The sequence below is a fragment of the Thalassophryne amazonica genome, chromosome 20, assembly GCF_902500255.1.
Source record: "Thalassophryne amazonica chromosome 20, fThaAma1.1, whole genome shotgun sequence".
Classification (NCBI taxonomy): Eukaryota; Metazoa; Chordata; class Actinopteri; order Batrachoidiformes; family Batrachoididae; genus Thalassophryne; species Thalassophryne amazonica.
Genome location: NC_047122.1, coordinates 53,999,313 through 54,022,213, shown reverse-complemented (window position 1 = coordinate 54,022,213; position 22,901 = coordinate 53,999,313). Strand labels below are relative to the sequence as shown.

Genomic DNA, 22,901 nt, shown 5'->3' with positions numbered 1-22,901 from the left:
TGGAGTCAACGTCTGTGACCGAACTGTTAAGAAACCGCCTAAAGGAAATGGGATTTACATACAGAAAAGCTAAACTAAAGGCATCATTAACACCTAAACAGAAAAAAACAAGGATACAATGGGCTAAGGAAAAGCAATTGTGGACTGTGGATGACTGGATGAAAGTCATATTCAGTGATGAATCTCGAATCTGCATTGGGCAAGGTGATGATGCTGGAACTTTTGTTTGGTGCCTTTCCAATGAGATTTATAAAGATGACTGCCTGAAGAGAAATTGAAATTGAAAGGATGTTTGGGGATGATGAAATCATTTTTCAAGATGATAATGCATCTTGCCATAGAGCAAAAACTGCAAAAACATTCCTTGCAAAAAGACACATAGGGTCAATGTCATGGCATAGGGTCAATGTCAATGAGCAGATCTGATTTGATGCAGGTGTTAATTTGGGGGATGAAAATTTACAGGGTGATTCCATAATTTTTTCCTCAGAATTGAGTGATTCCATATTTTTTTTCCTCTGCTTGGTCTAAAAAAGTAACTGTTACTGACTGCCACAATCTTTTTTTCTTGATTTCTTATAGTGTTTCTTAGAGCCAGAAAGTTGCCATTTGAAATGACTTTAGTTTTGTGTCATGTCTGTGATCTGCTTTTTTTCTACAAAATTAAACAACTGAATGAACATCCTCTGAGGCCGGTGATTCCATAATTTTTGCCAGGGGTTGTACATATTTTTACAATAAGTAATGCTAACAAAAGCTCGCTCGCTCATCTTCAACTGCTTACTCCAATTAAGTGTCACAGGGGGCAAACAAAAGCAATTGTTAAAAAAAAAAATAATAATAATAATAATAATAATCGCACTCATCCTTCTGACAGGACAAATGTAAATTTGGAAAATCTTGGAGGGAAAAAAAAAATACACAGGCAGAACAACAGAAAACTACAAACCTAACCCAAATGGCAGTCAGGAGAGACTGCTCTCCCTCTGGAATTGTCTAGAATTTAAGCAGATGAAAGAGAAGTCAGCAGGGTGGAGGGCTTTATCACGCTGTACTCCTTTTATGTGGAATAACCTGCCCTACTGACAGTGGCGGCTCCAGAGACATTTTTCTTGTTGATTGGGGGGGGTATTTTCTGTGAAGAAAATTAGTAGCAAATGTGTGAATCTGCATTTTAAAGGTAATTTCGATTTTTGCTACATATATATTTTACAAAAGGTAATGTTAACAAAAGCAATTGTTTAAAAAAAAAAACAGTCTTGTCAGAAGGACAAATGCAAAATTGGAAAATTGTGTCAGTTCATGCACTTGATTCAAAGGTTTTTTTGGTGGGCGGGGGGGGGGGTTGTGTCAGGTTTATTTTTCAAGTTTTTCAGTTTTTGAATTCTTTTTCAGATAATTTTCACAGAACATTGGTTATTTCTGCTATGCACAATTTGCCATTGCTTTTTGGTACTTGGTTTCTGATGGATAACTCCAAGAAGATAGATAACCAGGCATAAAATTGGAACCTCTGTCCAATTTTGGTGGTGTAGGTAAAGACCATAACAGAAAAATGAGAGTGATTGAGGCACTTTTATTGAAATAATACAATTTATATTATGCAATACTGGGATACTAAAGCTACACCTCTATTCAAACACTGAGATGGAGGTGAAAGTCACAGCACTCAGTCAGCCATGTAGCAATCCACTCAAAGAGGCATAAATCTGAAGCCTTGGATCAATGTCCCATTTCCCAAAGGCAAGCCACTGTGGCACAACACAATCAATTCGACCACGGGATTCATTGCTCCAATTACAAAGCCTTGTTCGCTTCTGCAATCTGAGGAGAGATGACTGGAATCAGCCTCCAGCAAACACTAATAGCAGTACTGAATCCAAATCAGCTCACTGGCATGAGGAAGGAGGAGATAAGGAGCCATAGGAGAATCTTCTCCTACTGTCAGCTGATGTGGACTTACCACCACAGCGCCGCATCTTGGGTATTACATATCATCCACACACGTTTGGTGACAGAGTTACTTGTGCAGAACCAAGGTCCAGATCTTTTTAGGGTCCTGGTGCTACCTGAAGAGGACCTTTGTATCTTCTACAAATGACTGTCAAATGAACCTAGAGAGACTAAGACGAGGCGTATCACTTGCAGGGTGAGGGATCAGCTTCATACACGCTACCGCACATATAGAGTCTGTGGCAACTGTAGCTGTAAAATACATGTAGCAAGGTGAAATCCAGATTGAAATATTCCTACTAGCTTGGCTAATAGGAACATACTGATATCAACAGCAGTCCACTGGGGCCCATGAAGAAAAAATGTAGCAGGTTCTTTCAACTTCTACCTTTTTGCTCAGAGTTGCCACAGGAAATCTGGATCTGGATGTTCATTTGGCACAGGTTTTATACCGGATGCCGTTCCTGATACAGCTCAGCATTACATGGCAAATGGGCACATGCGGTTCTGAACCAGAAACCTTGCTTTGGAAGTGAGCACCCTGACCACTTGGCCACCATGTTGCCTCCAGATGCACTATCATGAGCCATCCTCTAGGTGCCAGCGTTCAGCCGGTGGCAGGCAGGTCGATGGCATAAACACGCATGTAAGATCAAGCACGCCTGTTCCAGATTTTCCATAATCCATGCAGGATCCAATCACCATCGTTCCAAATGCAAAGTGGTGACGGCCACTTTTAACACGACTGAGATAAATGGGTGGTTACTTTCAAAAGGTAGTCATGGACCGGGCTGCCGTGTAGGATCAAAAGCGGTTCCTGCAGCATGGGGGATGCAGAGATTTGTGGCACCAGCGCACGCTCTCAGACCTGAGACCCGACCTTCACAAAATGCTGAGGAGGATGACATCATGTCTGCAGGATCCTCATCCATCCATCATATATTAGAAACATGACAGCTGCAGCAGATTAAAGCCGCGGACATTGTTGGTGGTGGTGGTGTTGTGGGAGGGGGTCATGAAAATGCATGTACGTAAAGTCACTGGAAGATCATTTAAAACCAGCTCCACTTAACGGTGCACTCAGACATTTTCAACTGTTCATTAATCTACTGCATTATTTATGCAGGCGTGTAAGAGAGGTACCGCTGACGGACAGTAAAACGTCAACGTCAGCGTGCTGCAGGCTTTAACCTGTGTGCTTACAGTGCAGCTGAACCTTGCACTGGACATTACGCACGAAGGTTTTGGCATGCAGGTGGCAGAACCACCTCACAAAGGTGGTGTCAGCTGAAAAATACGCTGCAGCCAGCACAGCTGTGGAGCCCAGAGCAGCACAGCAGCTTTTTTTTTTTGTTGTTTTTCCTTTCACTTTACTACTCTGCAAGTATTCAGAAGATAATGATTACTCATGGAAAACACACTAACCACAACACACACTCTTATTTGATGAAGGCCTACAAGGCCTGTGTGGACGGACTGATTGCAATCATTCAAAGAATATCATATGACAAAGGAAAAGCATCAACACTGTCATTCACAAATCAACAGGAAGACAGGACGGGAAGGAGAGGAACAAGTACCCAGTAAACCAGCAGTTAGCAGTATTTCTGATTTTTATATTTGCAAGTTACTTTTTACTCACTTTTGATACTCTGTGTGCTTCTTACCCTGTGTGCTGCTATACAATGCTGCTAGAACCTCAATTTCCCTGAGGGAGTCTTCCCAAGGGATTAATAAAAGTTTGTGCTTGGCACTGTTTTTAAAAGGTTCTACCACCATCTCCTGGCTAAAACATGGAACTGCAACTCCCATTTTTCAATATTCTATTACGTAATCACAAGAAACATGGTACCTAGCATAATAATAATATAAATGCACCTAAATAGAATGGTGAGGTTTGGGCCAAACATAAACAATCCAACTTTTTGAGGATTGACCAAAATTTGTGGCTTGTGAATTTTTTTTTTTTAAGACTTTTCCATGTAATCCAATGACACCTGATTATTGAAAATCAAATACTTCCAACAGCTGCATGCAGAAAAGTTTGAAATTTGTCCTGTTGGTGGCGCTACAGGTCTAGCGGTGCAGACATGAAATCTGGTGAAAAAGACAACAGGAATGCCCCTTGTTAAGTCTACCAAATTTCACACCTTTTTAATCATAAGGTTATGAAACGTGACAGCTGAATGGACAGACCGCCTTTTGTAATCCCGTCCCAGGCCAGTGGGGTTTAAGTAACAAATTGAGTCGTGTAACGAAAAACGTATGAGATGGGGATGTTACATCAAGTACTTCACATTTTCCCAGATTTCTGTCAAAATATACCATTAATTAAAATACTTAAAATGCCATACTTGTTTTTAATGCTACACTATAAATTTTTTTAGCAATCATATTCACATATTCATGCAACGCATTAACGTTGCTGTTTTATTGTAATTTAACTTTGGGCACAGTGCATATAAAGTTTGCACAAACAGAATGATACAATCAATATCCTAATGATATGAATTCAACAATTCCCCAATTTTAGTGAATACTGCAGGAAAAAACAAATGTGTAGTGGATATTACAGACCTGTGGCTAACAGAGTTTATACACACACACACACACACACACACACACACAAAAATCATTAACTATTATAGAGACAGCAGTATTTCCCGCCATAATTACCATGAATCTATCATCTTGATTTGGGTTCAATCATAGACTATATATATTCTGGACCATAGGATTTCTGAAGAGCAGTTCTGCAGCTCAAATGCCAAATGCTAATATATAAAATGTAAGTCCCTTCGGCTGCTCCCTTGTTTGCACTCGGGGTCACCACAGCAAATCCAAGGTGGATCTGCATGTTGAATTGGCACAGGTTTTATGCCAGATGCCCTTCCTGACGCAACTCCACATTACATGGAGAAATGTGGCGGGGATGGGATTTGAACCCGGAACCTTCTGCACTGAAACCAAGTGCATTAACCACTTGGCCACCACCCCCTAAATGCTAATATATAAAATAAATTATTTTAACTTTTCACTTAACGGAAATACTGCAGCAAAGACTTCTTAGATAGTCCCTTAGTGCAATTAAGCCATATTATCTCAGATATCTGTAATAAAATGCTCATAAAGGACAAACATGAATAAATCCACAGCAGCTAGCAGCCAACACTCACGGGACGCTGGACTTGGCTTGCTAGCACAAAACTGTCATTAAAAATGACCATGCCCCTAAATATTAATAACTTTACAGCTTAAAATATCTTGCATTGTTGATCAGGGGAAACTACCTTTAGATACCAAACCAGTTTTGTGCCAGGTGGTAAATGTTTATTTCTGCTGTAAAGCTGGGAATTTTAGCATGAGTATCTACAGGGAGTGACTCTTGTATCCAGCCTCAAGTGGTCACTCAATGAACTGCAATATTTGGCACCATGCTGGCTTCATTTTTCAGTATGGGAGGGTGGAGCTTGAGTTCTATATGTGTAGGTGATTAAAGCTGTTTACACACGGGGTGTTTATTTTAAAATGATTGTGACTCTTCCACCACATCAATTCACCATCAGTATGTCAGATGGTGGAGGTTTGTGCGGGATCTGTCCCACAGTGAACTGTTTAGCTTTGAACTCGCTCACTTCTTCTGCAGTCAGTGCACTTTGGAGGGAATACAACTCCCCTGGAGTTCCTGCGGCAGTTCCTGCTCCAGCTGCAACAGCACTTCCAAATCCTCCACTTGACTGTCCAAATACACTGCTGCTCCCTGCTGCGACGGGCGCTTCAGCCCAAAAACCACCCCCGAATCCCACTTTGTTCGATGCTGAGGAGAAACTAAACTCTGAAGCAGAGCAAAACGCAGACCCCGCAGTGGCTGATGAGCCGGACGGGAACACAGGCCCTGCAGTGGCCGGAGAAGCGAAAGAGAATGTCGATGCCGAAGGAACAGCTGAGGGGGCAGCGGAAGAACCAAAGCCAGAAAAAGGTGCTGAAGATGACGTGACTCCAGCAAACCCTGAGGAGGAAGCTGGTGCCGCCGCAGAATCGAATCCAGCTCTTGAAGGCTTGAAGCTGAAACTGTTGGCTTGGACTTGAGCTGGAGCTCCAAAGCCTGTCAGAATAAATCAACTCAAATGTCAAATAATCTTACAAACCGACTCAAAAAAATATTAAACATCTGACCCTCACCTGCTGCTCCAAAGCTGGATGTCGAAGAACCAAATCCAGTGGCTGCTGTTGAACCAAAGCTGTTTGAAGAACCCTGAGACACCGTGTTGTGTAATTCTTTCAGCTGTATGAAAAAAATACATCAGTTTCAGAAACCAACCACCTCCTTTAAACAGTCCCTCAAAAACACCTGAACACACATCAACAGGAACAGAGTCTCACCAACGCAATGCGGGTAGGAGGGCTCATAACCTTTAGTTCCTGTACTCTGCTTCTCCACTGGGTCAGGAGCTGATTGACGCCATTGAACTAAAACGCGGACACAAAATTAATCATGAAGAAATGCAAAAACAGGAAGACAGAGGTCGGGAATGAGAAGAACAGTAGTTGCCAATAAACCAGTATACCTGGTATTTACATTGTAAAGTGTTTTTCTTTTTTACATTCACTTTTGATACTGTGTGCTTCTTACCCTGTGTGCTGCTATACACTACTGCAGGAAGCTCTATTTCCCTGAGGGAGTCTTCCCATGGGATCAATAAAGTTCTATCTAATCTAATGTAGTATGGGACTGTACGGGAAATCTGTGTCAAACAGACTGTTCTCGAAAACTGTGTGAGCACGCTGGAAGAAGCTGAGCAAGGGAAGCCACCAACACACCCATGACAGCTCAGAGAATTAGAGGCTTGTGTGGATGTGGGTGGAGAAACTTGGAATGGTTGCATCTCCATTCACAGCTTCATGTTGGAGCGGAGCAGAGAAGGAAACAGATCACTACTCAGTTTCTCCAACCACAAAGACAGAGGCCTATAATATTATTGATATACAAAAAATTGTTTTGAGAGATAAAAACTATCGCCGAGCTCTATTGTAGCGGCGAGATTTGCCACTGCTTGTGGACTTACTGATATTACTACGCCTTACTAAACTTACATAGCTCTGCAGATCTCCTGTCACTCTCGACAAGTAAAACTCCAACCGGAGTTCTTCTGGAGAGACATCTGAGAAGCCTGCAGAGGACACAAAATAAACAAATCGCTGCTGTGGCTACAGAGGAAAACTCATTTTTCCACATTCACATTATTGTCCAGTACGGACCTGACACCAGTGTCTTCATGAAGGCGTAACAAGAGAAGCCCCACTGCCCTGAACTCTCCCAGCTCTCCATGTCCAACTGAACAGTTTCGCTGTTTGACAACAAGATAGAAGAGTCACATCCGTACCTGCACACGTCGTCAACAATTTTTAATGTAGGTCAGAAAAGAAAGGGTGGGGGTGCACTCACAGGAGTTTCTCATCGTCTTTATCTTCAGCTCCTCCTCTGCCACCTTTATCGTAAGACGTGGCACCGCTGAGTGATGAAAATCGATTCTGAGTAGAAAAGCTGAATTCGGAGCTCTTCACATCTCCTCTTTGGCTGCTGCGATTCCAACTGTCATCGTTATGAGATGGGAAGGCTGGAGGCTGGATAAAACCTCTTCCTGATCGCTGATTTGGATTCACCCAAACTCTGTTTCCAAACCCTAAACCAAATGTGTGACAATACAAACGTAGTTGTGAGAAGTTAGCTGGTTGAGTAACACAAAAAAAATGCATGCTAACCAAAAGTGGCCTCATCCGATGAGTCTCGACTTCTGCTGCAACATTCACATGGCAGCGTTAGAACGTCCAGAAACACAAAAGCATGGATCGACATTTAAAGATGATGCAATATAGCCAGTGGTGGGCACAGTTCCACTAATCCGTGAATTAGCACAGCTAACTTTTCTGTTAGCGGATTAGCTTTTCAGCTAATGTTGAAAACTATTAACGCCCATTTAGCTTCCGCTAAATTTAGTTCCACTGACTTTCAGTCCGCTAAATTTTTGCTGGCATACCTTAACGGCCAAAACATTTATAAACCCTAAAATCATACATGTTAGTTTCTGTTGTGTGTTTTGGAACAGTCAGGCTGCTGTGAGCTCAGCCCTCACCCAGCAGAAAGGGTTGGGCCAGCTGCTGCTGCAAAATACATAAATAAATAAAAGAAGTGTCATTTACTTTCCACATGTAACGACAAACAAAAGTAATTCCAGACAGTTTATCGACATTAACGTCAACTCTGTCATTTTTACAAAGGGAAAATGGAATGGAAAGACCAATTTACAAGTTACAAATATGAAATTTGCATTTGTGGATATCTGAACACATTTGCAAATCAATGATTATTTGTAGATCACCCTGCGTGCATTTACAAATATTAGTGAGACAATTTTAACCCCATAGTTTTAAGGTTATTTATGCTATTTTATTGTTGGTTGTATTTATTCCGTGAGTATCACTGTTGTAATGTTGGTGCTGTTTATTGTTTGTGCAGTTGAGCCCCCTCATGCACCAAGCTAACTTTGAACTTTGTCTTGCGCGTGCGCAATGGCGCCCAAAAAAATGGCTGATGGAATTTTTCAGTTGTGTACTTTCGGCTGTCAACATTAGCTTGTTAATGAATTCAGTCTTGAATATTTTGTTCCAGTAAATTGAAAACCACTTTTCCCAAACACAGACGACACTGTGTAAACTGACGGCGAAAACAAGCTATTCGGACCTGATGTTAGCACTTTGACTTTACATGGCTAACTATCCGTCACAGTTTCTGCATTTTGAACAGAAGAACTTGGCGTCATCTGTCATTGTCCCTGAACTTTAACGGTAACCCTAAGGTTCGTTAGTCACGACTGCGTGGTGTTTTTGTCTGCGCTCTGACCTTCTCTGCTCCGCCGCGGAGCAGACTCACTGTAGCTGTTGCTGTATCCTTCACCTCCTCCTCCTCTGCCGTCTCTCGGATGCTCATTCCAACATTTTTCGCCATACCGGCAGCGGCCTTGCAAAAAATAACTGCAAACTGTCATTTTCTTAAAATTTTTTTGTACCCCCTGCCGTTCATCTGTAAGTGTTGCTTGTTCTTCTTCTTCGTGTAATTTATTGGCGGTTGACATCCGGAACGTTGCATTACCGCCACCAACTGCGCAATTGTGTAACAACAGGAGTGGAGCATCGACGAAGGAGTGACAAAATAAAATAACAATAACAAAAAACAAACAAACAAAAAACTAGATAAATAAGGTCCACTAAATCCTAACAAAAGTCCCGTGTCCTTAAGGAACTTAAACACAAATTCCCAAGGTGACGGCACAGAGTTCTTCTTCTTCGTCTTCTTCTGTGACTTTTAAGGGCATCTCGCAATCTTAGTGCATTACCGCCATCTACTGGACTGAGGTGTGATCACTTTGGGATGTCAATGCATGACTAAATTAACAAAACAAAAAAACGTAAAATCTCCTCGCAAGTTGAGTTTTCTTCAGAAAATCTATAACTGCTTTGGCTGTGAGCTGTGTACCAGGTAAACTAAGTAAGCTGCTCAATAAAACAGGTTCTTTGTTACCCTCTTCAGTTCCTCTCTCTCTTCAGAGTACTGGCTACATGTCAGGAGTATTTGCTTTACTCCTTCTGCCTCCCTGCAGTGGTGGACACATCCCAAGACTGCCTGTTCTTCCTCGGCGTCTTCTACATTTAATTCGCTACAAATACCCCTTAGACATTACTCTTTTGAAAAAGCAGACTATCCACTTGATTTTTCTATAGGCAACTAGGTAGGAATTACACAGGGGTCAGAATTAAAAGATGCTCCAATCATATTTAAAACTATACCACATTATTCGTCATCATCATAAAGATTCCAAAAAGGTATAGTTTGGACTATCTTTGACTGAATGTTATGAAGTTATGGGGTTAAAAACAGCAAAAACGGTGACAAAGGGCAATTTCAGTTTGTACAGGGGTCAAAAATTAAAGTTGCTCCAATTTTGGGAAACAACCTGCATCCTGTCCAACAGGATTCATAAGACTCTCGCTGTATGGATCAATGAAATAAATGAAAAATAAAATGACCCTGTGTCCTTTCTGTGTGGAGTTTGCATGGGTTCCCTCCGGGTGCTCCGGCTTCCTCCCACATCTAAAGATATGCAGGGTAGGTGAATTGGGAATTTTATAATTGTCCAGGTCTCCCTTGTAAAAGAGATCTCAATCTCAGTGTGACTAACCTGGTTAAATAAAAATAAAATAAAATGTATAAATAAATTTTTGTCTTCAGGCATTTCAGAGTGGGACCACACAGTGGCAGCATGGACCCAGAAGTATGCCAAGTATGACTCAGCAGAAATTGATTACAGAAAGATACAAGAAAACACAAATTTACAACATACATTTATTTATACAATACATTCAGTCAGAAATTTTCAAAGTGCTCTCCATTGTAAAACATTACAAACACATTAAAAAGAGAACATTTTAATACCATAGGAACTATTTAAAAACTCCTCTTCACCTAGCAATCATCAGGGAGCACTTCCAAGGACTTTTCAGGTATTACTAACTGTAACTATTACCCCGACTTCCTCGAGGTAAACCCTAACCTAAGTTAGAAATTTACTTTTTGCTGGCAATAAAATAATGTGTGAAAAAAAAAATGCCCGAAAGGTCCTTGGAGATTTGACCCACTAAGTACTGCCGCCATCTTGGAGGAGGCACTCAACAAGATGCGTCTCTTGAAAACAAATATGTCACAAATATGCAAACAGGAAGAGTTTCAGGCCTACACTTTGCATAAAAGTGGTTTCTACATGCACAAATATAAAATAAATACTTTGAGGAACAAGAAATTCCAGTCATACATTTGACAGTAATGGTTACATATTGCAGATTTTTTTTTTTTTTTTTTTTTTACATTGCAACACAATGTAAAGAAAATTTTAAAATAATACTATTAGAGGAAGTCTTGCCAAAACTATAAGTTCCCAAACAACAAAAAAATAGTCAGAAAAACACATCTCTGTGTGGTGGATAGACCGTTCTATGTGGGCAATAAAACCTACTTGCACCATTGAAAGTCAGGGAGGAACTACATAAAGAAGGATACTTAGATTTTACAAAAACATAGAATACCATAACATAAATCAAAACACATACTTCCAAACAATGATTTTCAATAATACACATGAATGAACAGGAAAAGTAATGTGAAAGTTTCTTAAAAATCTCGTGTAAAAATATACATTCCACATATCAATACTGCAGTTGGGTGGAAATGTTTTTAGTACTTTTGGGAATGATAAATACTGTATATATAATATTGAGCCAAATACAATCGTAGTAGAAAGTCCTCTAAACAGAATAAACCTGTATGTTTGAGCATGCGGTTGCAAAAAATGTTATACATTCATATACTATAGCCTCATTTAATTACTACATTTTGATTAGCTTAAATATGTAAACATGCCAATAGGAATGTTTTTCGGCCTTCTAATATGCAAGAGTCCCATACAGAACATATCAGAAAAATCATGCCCGTTCATCTGCATGTCACATTCACTTCAGCAATTTTTCTTAATATTTATCAAGAAAGAAATCTAAAGTCTGCAAACAAATTCTGCTGTAATACATGTCAGAATTTGCTTAGAATCCTGACACTTTTACAGATACACTGTTTAAAAAATAGATGATTGACCAACATAACCGGAACCATTGATGCACAAACAAATCAAAACTGATTCGTCTCGTCTGCAGCTTAACACTGAGTTCAGTTAAATCATCTTAACCATCATGGACTATTCAGCTTATACACTACATACATTTAATATTTTAATGTGATAAAAGCAAACTTTTGAATATTTAGAGCTTTTTCTGAAAGAAATACATTTTCTAAAATAGAGGCTCATAAGTACTAAAGTTTTCAACGGTTCATAAGCAACAAAACCGTTGACCACACTTCTGAATCAAATCAAAGTTGGATCACAGTATTACAATTGATTACATAATTTTTTTCTTTACAAAAATATACTGAGATGCTAGCTTTAAATATTTTTGATTAAAGAGGATAATCTGTATTGTCACGTAATAAAAACAATAAAATAATCAATGGCTGTGATGTAAACATACAGTATGAAATAAACTCAAATGTAATGAATACTTCAATAAAGAAATAATCAAAAAGTAATACATTTCAAATTTATATATTTGCCAGACGCCATTACTGCTTCTGTCCACAACACAGTATGGACAGTCCATGGATGCTGATGTAGAGGACCAATGCAGGAACCCCTGGTTTATCTCCTTTCTCCACCCACAGCCTGTCAGTCTCCCGTCTTAGCATCACATTAGTGGTGCTCAGAAGCTGATTTGCCAGTTCAAAGTTGCGGTCATCCTGCAGCATGACTGGAAGAGAGTGGATGGAGAGATCCAAGTCCTTGTCCTCCAACCTGCACCTCTGGATGGGAGAGGACAGTCCAACAAAAACAAGTTATTATCCTATTCGACTGCACCACAAGTGGACAATGTATATGCCAGGTCAGGTCTGGAACTGTCCTGGGTACTGATTGGCAGTGACCCAGGCTGAACACCCGCCTATCCCCGCCTCACAAAACTAGCCATCTATCTGCAGGTGATACGTGGGCATCCCCTTTGCCTTTTCCAGTTGCTGACACACGTGTATGCTGGAGAATACATAGAGAAGCACGTCATTATCACAGTGCTGTATAGATGTTCCCTGTTGATGCAAGTCATATACCTCAGGTCCCCGAGGAAAATTTTATTGACTCAAAGGGTTCTGTCTAGACAGTGGATGCAAAAAAGTCCATTTGGGGTGTGTCCAAGCACACTGCAGTTTAAGCAAAGGAAAATACTGGCAAAAAGGCGTGCACTGGATTCAAAGGGGTTGGATTTATTGTGTTCAATACTGTAGGTGTGTTGTAGTCTAAACATAAGTTGGCATATATCCTTCACTTTAAATTGGACAGTGCCAAGCAGACAGCAATGTAATATCAAAGAAGAAGGTGCAAGTGAAAGGATTTCTGGCACATTAACGCATTAGCAGTGACTTAGAGCAGACATCAGCCACCAAGGCTGCCTGGGGTGAAGCAGTTCAGTAGTATAGTGAGGTTCCTTAGTTTTTCCATGAGTATTTACTCTTATTTTGTTTAATGGTTGTTTTCTTGCATTATTTTTCAACAGTCTACCTTAACTTCAATGCACTTGGTCCACTGATGTCCAAGCTTCGCAATTCCTTCATGGAAGAACGTCACATCTTGAGCCTTCAGATACTTTAGTTTGAGGGTGAGGCCGAGATCTTTTTGAAGTACCCTTGTATGGGCAGGCAAGCAAAGTGAAAGACATATTTGAGTTTTATGCTCTTTATACACTGAGCTGGACTTGACACCTGGTTTTTGGTAGCCTATCTCTGAAGTGATGGCACACCCCTGACAGATGACTTTGCTATACTTTGCTATTCGGCCAACTAGTTGCACAAGGCTGCTCCTATTGACAGGATGTTCGATATCTCTGGTGCTAGGGTTCTGGTGGCTGATCTGTCAATTCAACTGCAAGCCACTCAATCTCAGTGAGGTTGCAAAGGTGACGAAGAAGCCGAGGGTGGGTAAACACTTTCTGTTGCAAGACGATATCAATGCACCAGCTGTACATCTGACAACTCTTCATTTTTAGACCAACAATCCCACTTGGGTGCAAGTGGTAACTTGATTTAGAGGATGCAATTGCAAGCACATAAAAATGCCAACTTTTTCAGGTGGAAATTATGGCACTTGCATCGGTTGGATGATGAGACCCAAAGCCTTTCCAGTGGCACTCAAGGATTCTCTGAAGAGACCTGGTATCAAAGACATCCAGGTCCATCTTTGGTTACTGGTCAGAGTCAAAGTCTCACAATCTTCAGTTAAACAGGAAGTACCCAGACCTCAAGACTCCATAAGTTGTTCCCAAACATCTCTCAACTACATAGGCCAAGCTCTCAGATATGTAAATATCCTTGCTGGGATAGGTAAATCTCTCAAGACATTCGACTTTCATCAAATATAAGAAACCTGTTTTGACCTGAGTCAAACACTCTCAAGAGGTAAGTCCACTTACCAGTGTGTCAACAGCTTCGAGAAACTCAGGACAACTCTCACTAAGGAGGCTCAGACTTTCATCAGGCAGTTCTACAACATATAGTGAGAAAACACCATTTTTTTCCAGTGCTGTTGATTCATATGTATATAACAGACATTCACAGAACAGATGTGGAGTTTTTCTTTACCTTCCAAAGCGCTGACCAGCAGATGAGCTGAGAACAGGTATGCAGGGACACCAGATTCGCCCTTTTCATTGTCACTGTTTGCGATGGGATGGAGTAGGTCCAACACGGCAGATGCTGTTGTTTTCTGACTCACCGACAGGTCCTCCTGGTTTGTCATATCAAACGCTTTGCCCCTGCACCACTCCTCCAGCTGACAGAAAGAGAAACCGATCAAGTAGAAAAAGTACAACAGAATAATTACAATGAGAATGAAATACGAGGTCTGTTAGAAAAGTATTGGACCTTTTTACTTTTTGCAAAAACCTGATGGATTTGAATCACGTGTGATTGCATGAGCAAACCTTGAACCTTCGTGCGCATGCGTGAACTTTTTCATGCCTGTCGATTGCATCATTTTCTGGTAAGCAGCCTTTGTGTGAGGTGTGTGTCGTGCGCTCGGCGTGTTTTCAGCCAAGTGGAAACCATTCTGATGATTCAGACGGCTTTCAGTGATGATCCTATGGGCATCACACAGATTAAGGAGCGGTACAACTGGTTTAAAGACGTCCACACAACCATGGAGAGCAAGCCACGCTCCGGTCGGCCATCAACATGCTGAAATGACCAGATCATTTCCAAAGTGAACACTGTGGTGATGTGGGACCGTTGTGTGACTATCCGAAAAATTGCGGAAGAGGTGGACATCAGCACTTTTTTGGCACATTCCACTGTGACAGAAGATTTGGCCATGAAAAGAGTGGCGGTGAAAATCATGCCGATGGCTTCGGAACGAAGCTGCCGATGGCGGAGCAAAAGCGCCTTTGTGTTGAAGTCTCACAGGACATGTTGTGACATGCCCACCTCTTCCACAATTTCTCGGATGGTCACACGACTGAAACGTCACCGAAAGCCGTCTGAATCATCCGAATGGTTTCCACCTGGCTGTTACCCAGTTTCTGGCAAAATTTGATGCGGCGCTGCTCTAGTCATTCCGTCTTTTTCCTTGAAATGAAAATCCACCGAGCGCGCTGCACACGTCCCACACAAAGGCTGCTTACCAGGAAATGACGCAATCGACAGGCGTGAAAAAGTTCAGGCATGCGCACGAAGGTTCAAGGTTTGCTCATGCAAACACACGTGATTCAAATCCATCAGGTTTTTGAAAAAAATAAAAAGATCCGATACTTTTCTAGCAGACCTTGTAAATACACTATTGCATCCAAACTAATTATCTGTGGGACCATCTAGGTATGTTAGCTACCATGACTTCAGTTTTCATAAATATCACAAGTAAGATTCAACTCACCTCATATTCAACATAAGACAGAGTCACTCGGTCTCTCATAGTCTCTTTGAGTTTCTGGAACAAATCAGACCGAGTGGACTCGGGAAGCTCTGCCAGAAGAGACAGATCCATCTCCGGCGACTCTGCAACTGACAGGAATAAAGATTATACATCAGACTTGAAACTGTTGCCATGATCGCATGTCATGTTCGGCTGGTACTGATGTCACTAAAGCCTTGATATTCCTAGGATTTAGGCAAATGTCACTGCTCAAACACAAATAAACAGAGTCTATTTCCAGCGATTTCCCTTTTACCATCAAATATGTGGATTTAGGTTAAGTCTCGCACCTATACATATTTGAAATATGTGCCAATATTTCAAAATCAGACTGTGTCACATGTAATCTGGGTGGATGCCTTGCAAAAACAAAACACAACAAAGACAAAAATAGAACATGGGAGTTCTTCTAAGACAAGACCTAGTCTTGCCTTCAGTCTATGACACCGTCAACAGTAAAGTCCAACACAGTAGGCTGGTGACCGCCAGGGTGCAGCACAGTCTTCTATTTGTCTTAGGATCATAATGATAACTTAGAAGCTGAATGATCAAGACTACACAAGACCTTGAAAGCTGCCAGGAATTGCACTTACAATTGAGGCTAAGTCTCTTGGTGTCCACTTTGCACACCACTCATTCACCAGAGACTCATTCTGGCTCCTATCATATTGAATGCTTTTATGGGCTCGGAGTTTGGTAAGCTCATGGAGTTGAGAAATTTAGGTGACTGTCAGAAAGTAAAGATTTGCTTACTCTGCTTTTGCAGATGATGCTGTGATCTTTGTGGAACCAATGTGCTGTGATCTTTGTGGAACCAATGGAGAAGCCCAATGAAGTCATCCATGGGCCAAGCAGATTTTTGGTACCATTTAAAAGAACAAAACAACACTTAAAAAGGAATAGTCTGCGCCATCTTGTATGTGGAGTTATCTTGTTACGGGGTAACATATGTCATATGTAATAGAATCCAATGGATGCTGACCTTGTTAGACCACTCTGAAGACCAAACATTCAACACAGTCAAAATCAGCACAACCAAAAATTTAAGATTAAGAATAAGAAAAGAATAAGAAAGAACTTTATTAATCCCTAAGGAAATTATTTTGGCAGAGTGCCGAAACCGTAAACATTGCCTTTTGTTTTTTAATTTGCCTGACTTTTTACCAAAATTGGAGTAACTTTATCTTTTGACCCCTGTACAAACTGTAACTGCCCGTTGTCACCAGTTTTGCTCAGTAACATTCAGTCATAGATTATGACTGGAGCAATTGGCTTTGGCCTCAAGGAAGAATTGGAGTATATTGGTTTGCCATTGGCTTGTATCAAAACTCAGGCTTTCAATAATTTCCTGGACAATAGTGTTTAATTATGTATGTACGTATGTAGTAAAAGTGTCAAATTTGTTGATTCGTTTATCTGGACAGTGATGATCATTTCTCTGGGAGTCCAACCTATGAGGTCAAGAGATATCAGAGCTTATGGAATCACAAAGTACCTGGACAGATGTGTTTGGTAATGCTGACATCTTTGCAGGACAAAGGTCCAAGTCTTTAGGCTCTTGGTGCTTCCAGTCTTACAATATGGTTGTGAGACTTGGACTCTAACCACTGACCTAAGGCAACGATGGCATATCTATGGTACTAGGTCTTTCCATAGAACCCCTATGTACTCTTGGAATGATTCTGTATTAAACAAGTGGATACTTAGGGAGACTCAAATGAGGAATGGTACTTGCATTGTAAATGAGGTTCAGCTCTGACACTAGCAAGCTATTGCCCGTAAGCATGATCAGTGTTTAGGACCCTAGCAACTGTAAAGAGCCAAGAGGATACCCACATAGCCCTTGGCTGTGGCAGCTAGATAGCTATGGACAGGGCTTTAGCCTGGATAGATGACAATCAGGACCCAGTGTGGTTTGGCAGTATGGTGAGGGCAGTGATGCACAGCTACCCTGAGAATGAATGCAGTTTACTAGTGGTTGAAACTTAGTACCTGACTCATTACTGATTGACTGCTCTGAAAGTGTGAATGAATGGACACCAACCATTTTGCAGTGCCTTTAATGAGATTTTTTCCGGAAGCTCCTGCTCATTCCACTCAAGTCCATCCACCTGATGGACATAGTTAAAGGCATCATAGGATGGCGAAGATGTTCCTGAGTCTCCCTCAAAACCACCTATAGCACCAGGCTGCAGGCATAAATCTGAAAATATACAAACACCATCACTGAAAAAGAAGTATGCACACAAATGGAGATGTTTGCAGGGTCAACTGAACCATGTAGGTTCCCAATGAGATATGACTTGGTGTGACATGTTCTGCTCACCATAATGCCCATCTTTCTTAATCTCCAGCTCCAGGATGCTGTAAGCAATGACGGTGCCGGGCGGGATCTCCAAAGAAACATCAGAGTCCATGTGCATGTCATTACTGTCCCTCAAACACACCTGGCATTAGACACAGGGAGAGTTTAAAATGTAGTTTTGTTTCATCAAGGCCACATACTTTTATGGAGGTCTAAATTAAAAATAAATTGTAAATTTGGATAGTTACAGATATATATAGTTACAGTTTACATATATATATATATATATATATATATATATATATATATATATATATATATATATATATAGCTATATACTATATGTCTTTATATATAAAGAGATATATCGACATATTGATGGAATTATTGTGCGTGTGGTCTGTAGGGTCCACGATTTATTATAAATGTGTCATACATCGTGGGACTCGCACTGATCCAGTCTTGGCCTCGACTTGGTCTCAACTACTCAAAGTCTTGGTCTTGTCTCGGTTTCAATACACTCAGGTCTTGCTTATGATTTGGTCTCAGGTTAGGTGCTCTGGACTATAACAGGAGTGTCAGCCCATGGACTAGTACATCCCAATGGTCTGTGATGGGGAGATGGCTAGACAACGTTCAACAATACGTAGCAAACTCTCTAAAGACTAACGCAATGCAAGCATCTGCTGCTTCCACGCAAGATGTTGAATGACACAATTCTTTCTCACTGACTTGTGTCACTACTGATAAGAAAAAAAATTCACACTTAAGTGTTGAGCTTACCTTAACAGTGCTTCCCAGCGTTCCCACTAGTGCCAGCACCCCCTGAAGGGAACACTGGTCCTGCTTTGTTTCGGTGACGGAGCAGGGGATGGTGGTGATTATCCGTTCCTTCACCACCGCCAGGATGTCAGCTCGTTTCTCAAGCTGTTGCACCAGGACATGACCCATGTCCACCAACCTGGAACCCAAAACAGAAGAGGTCTTCAACAGATCAGTGTGTACAGCCACCAGTAATCTACTATGAGATGACATCTGTTCTACTTCAGTCAAAAAGGAATTCTTTTCACACCTATCTTTAGAGTCCAGAAGCAGCTTCTTCACTTCTAGTTCCTCTTTCTTCAGCTTTCCAAATGATGAATGGAGCTTAGATGAGCCCTGCCCCTCCACTGTCACGCTGGCAACACCAACCTCTGTGTCCAACTTTCCACTGAGCTTGTCCCCATACGTCCCCTGGTAGGTCAGAAATTCTGTCTCGGAAACAACTAACAGGACACATGGCTTTAAAACTGGGAATTTTTTTATTTATTTAACCATCATCTCTACAGTACAGACATAAATTATGCACACATACCAGGACTGAGCGCCTTATCCCCCTGCAGCAAGTCACTGAGTTTAAAATCTGTCGGTTGGTATTTGGGCTTCTGCCAGAACCAGAAGCGGTTGCGCTTGACCACCAGTGACATCGGAACAAGTTTGTGGGAGTCATTCAGTCGGGACACGTGAATGAGGCTTCCTTCGGGATCAATCTGGCGGACGAATTTAGCAGTGGCTTTGGAAAACATGGCTCCTGCAGACACATAGAAGGGACAACTTCAGTTTGGCACACTGTCAGGCACCGAAGACCAACATCAAGACACCTAAAGAGCTTTTATAATAAAATTTACTACAGTTGATAGATGTGAAGGGAATTTTCAGTTGAGAATTTCCCCTGAAATGCTTTTTTATTAAAGCTTTGTCAATAAAAGTGAGTTCGAAAAGTCCCAAAACACCACATTTGCAACCCTACGGTGCCCCATGCTGTCCTTCAAAATCGAAGACAGATGCTGATGAGTCACGCGGCCTAAAGGAAGTCCCCATTCATGTTAACACGCCCACTGAATGTAGAACACATCCACACAAACACACTTCAGCCCGAAAACTACACCGGCTCAGTTGTCAAAGCTTAAATATTTAAAACAAGCAGGCGAGAAGGAGGATTTCTGCCACTGGAGGAAGACGTGAACAAAACTCAGGCTTTATTTACTTATTTCTTGATGTTTGAGGAACAATGAACAAAACCCTGTGGCCTAGAGAGTACGACAGAAGCTACACACGTGTGGCACTTCCCCTGAATAAAATCAAGAGTGCGCTCCACTCCGTGTTAACCACAGCACAACCACACACTGACAAAGACTCAGTGTGTTGTGTCATTTTGGTTGAATTATTTAGAAGTGGTAGTGACATCAGGGAAAATCTTAAATTTGAATATTTTTAATATTTTACTTTGTTGTTGTTGCTGTGAACTGGACCAGTGGTGACAAGTGGTGAACACTTAAAACATACAAACTGTTAAATGTGGTTAAATTTATGGTTAGTTGTGTATAAATCTTTATTCCGATAGGAGATACAACTAGGCAGCAAAATAAGGAAAATCAGGTTTCTCCACTGCACCCGAGACTTCATTCCACTTGATTATTTTCATCCTGAAAGAGTCCATTCCCAACAACACAGAAATAAAAGATAAAGATCAGAACTGTTTTGTGATCCTTCTCTCTAACAGCCCAAACCAGACCTTCAAAAATGCTTCTGAATTTTATTGACAGCACTCATCAAGATGGAACCAAATTCCCTCTGGATCTTGGCGACCACCAATGGCGATCCAACCACCACATAATGATACATTCTGACTTTAATCTATCAGATCTTTGTGAGATCATAAGGATAGAATTCTAACAAGATAGGTATAATGAAAACCTGTCTTGCAATGCTAAACCCAGGGATGACACCTGACACTATTGGAAGTAGCCAGTCTGCCATGGCAACCGCCACTCCCTCAGTACACTAGCCATTGGGGGTGGGGGGTGACCAAACCAAAGGTAGGAGTATCCACCCACTGAGATGACCACTTTATAGTTCTTCATATCACAGACAGTGTGCCACTGCAGTGAGGAGTTTCCCAAGCTACCTTGGCAGCAGTGGAAGATGTTCAATGTTCATCCTTGTTAAGACAAAGGTTGTTCCAGGTGACCATCCACACAAACAGCATCTGGTTTGGACCTCGATTTCTGGGCTATGAGATAAAGAAATGCCTGAAAAAAAGCTTATTAGACTTATTAGATCACTGAGCAAATGTGTGGCGATGGTGATATCTCTGCAGGCAAACAAAGGACCAAGTCTTTTGAGTCCTGGAGCTTTCTGTATGTTTGTGAGAACTGGATCCAAACCAGTTACTTAAGGTGAAAACTGGATGTATTTGGTACTAGGTCTCCTTAGAGGGTACTTGGGTAAACGAGATTGACTTTTGTGACATTTTGGACATATGGTGCATTCCTCTGTGCAGGAGGTACCTCACTGCCCAAATTATGCTCCTCATATCTCCCTAAATAACCACACATTTGACACTGTCATTCCAGCAGTACTCAAGGATTTCCCAGAGACCTCCCAAAGATATCCAGTTGTCACCTTCGGCCACTTGTTAACAAGTTTCCCAAATAATGACATCATTTAGTGTAACAAGTAAATCATTACTTTCACTGACGTTTTCTTCAGACAAGTCAGGGGATGAATACATGAACAGTTCCAAGTCACTGAATATGTCCTGGACTTCATTAACAAACAATGTGGTACTTTATGGGAAATCTGAGGAGGCAGTTCTCAGAAACTGAAGGACTGTGCAAGAAGGAGTGAGGAAAGCTGAAGTTCATTACATCATGTGTTCAGGAGTGTTTCCACGTGCGCCATCAGCAGTGTGTCCCATTCACGTACCAAGACACTGTCTGCAAAATGCGTGCCAGGCGTGTGCACATTTCCCAGCAGACCATCCAGGCTGCTGCTGCGCAGGAATGTCAAAGACGCATGACGCAGATTACCAAATTGACACCAACGCAAAAGTCTAAGCGCAACGACAAACCGGCAACCGCCGGACTTCGTGTTCCACTAAAAACTCATTTGCTCAACTCGTTCCTCCCTCCGAAGAGCTCTTGCTTTATTTTACTTCGTTTTGACTATCGTAGAATCATTACTTACCTCAAACGATCGCCACAAGTCGTTCTGCGACAGTCCGTCCAGTTGGCACCGTACGTGCGTAAAAGTCCACTTAGGAGCCAAAACGTGGCTAATAATTATAATAATAATAAAAAGTCGTTTCTACACGTCCAGCAGCGAGATTTCTGATCACAGTGCCCTTACTAAAATCGATGCAAAGTCCGAGAAGACGAACGGGAGTCTGCTCGGTCTGCGCGGAGCTGCTGTGGCTGGAGTGCGCAGCGCGAACCGCTCGTTTGTGGTTCGGTAGGAGATGCAGAACCTCTGTCCCCGCCCACTTACTGGAAAATGAATTATGATCATATGAGCACGTGCACGTGCGCGCGGGTGTAGGTTTCAGAACTTGACCAGACTTGACTTCTTGCTGGCTGTTTTTTTTTTTAATATACACACATATATATGCTATTTAATTATTTATTCCCCAAAACGTGACTGAATTAAGTGAAGTTGTTAACACCAACAGTTTCACCACATCCTGTTTTATGAGAGAGTAAGTGCAGGGAAAGCAACCCCCAAAAATAAACTATGAACTACAGTTTAACTTTATTGGCACTATAAATGCTTGTATAGTAAGAAACCGCTGGTACTGGGAAGAAATAACATATGGCGAACCCCAAGGATCAGAAATTGAGCCACTGCGCTTCATCTCGCAACAGCGTACCAATCATCATCTGCTTTGCCAATGACACAAAAATGTATAATGTCATAAAAGGCCCAGATTTGAAACACCAGCTTCAAGCTAATTGAGCAAGGCTGAGACAATGATCAGAAACGTGACTAATCGTACTGTAATTTGGTCACTTTTTCCCCCCTCTCACTGTGAGTTTGTTCCTTCTGCTAATCCTCTTAGTAGATTGGACCAATTTTCACCAAACTTCTTGTGTGGATGTAGGTTGACCACACACTCTAAAAAAGGAACTGCTGTCTCAAGGAGAAAAACTGATGTAGCAATAAAAGTTATTTCAACTAAGTTAATGCCACAAGACTTCTCTAGCTAAGCTGAAACTTGG

General features: G+C 41.4%; 2 protein-coding genes across 3 annotated transcripts; both read right to left on the bottom strand.

Moving 5' to 3' along the window:
• Window positions 1-4,874: 4,874 nt before the first annotated feature.
• On the bottom strand, window positions 4,875-9,073 carry nup42 (nucleoporin 42). The gene is made up of 7 exons (XM_034161320.1): window positions 8,855-9,073; window positions 7,400-7,637; window positions 7,213-7,301; window positions 7,048-7,124; window positions 6,337-6,423; window positions 6,136-6,238; window positions 4,875-6,058 (listed from the first exon to the last, which is right to left on the bottom strand). The coding sequence occupies exons 1-7, from the start codon at window positions 8,997-8,999 to the stop codon at window positions 5,505-5,507; spliced, it is 1,293 nt and encodes a 430-aa protein (XP_034017211.1). The 5' UTR covers window positions 9,000-9,073; the 3' UTR covers window positions 4,875-5,504.
• Window positions 9,074-10,982: 1,909 nt separating this feature from the next.
• LOC117502357 (gasdermin-E-like) lies at window positions 10,983-22,107 on the bottom strand. 2 transcript variants are annotated; one of them, XM_034161391.1, is made up of 10 exons: window positions 21,874-22,107; window positions 19,220-19,435; window positions 18,938-19,130; window positions 18,649-18,826; window positions 17,887-18,007; window positions 17,605-17,763; window positions 15,522-15,649; window positions 14,237-14,426; window positions 14,068-14,138; window positions 10,983-12,412 (listed from the first exon to the last, which is right to left on the bottom strand). In XM_034161391.1, exons 2-10 carry the CDS (start codon window positions 19,428-19,430, stop codon window positions 12,176-12,178), a joined length of 1,488 nt encoding a protein of 495 aa, XP_034017282.1. In that variant the 5' UTR covers window positions 19,431-19,435; window positions 21,874-22,107; the 3' UTR covers window positions 10,983-12,175. The 2 variants fall into 2 exon arrangements, with proteins under 2 accessions (XP_034017282.1, XP_034017283.1); XM_034161392.1 differs by lacking the exon at window positions 21,874-22,107 and having other exon boundaries at window positions 15,522-15,643; window positions 19,220-19,430.
• Window positions 22,108-22,901: the final 794 nt, after the last annotated feature.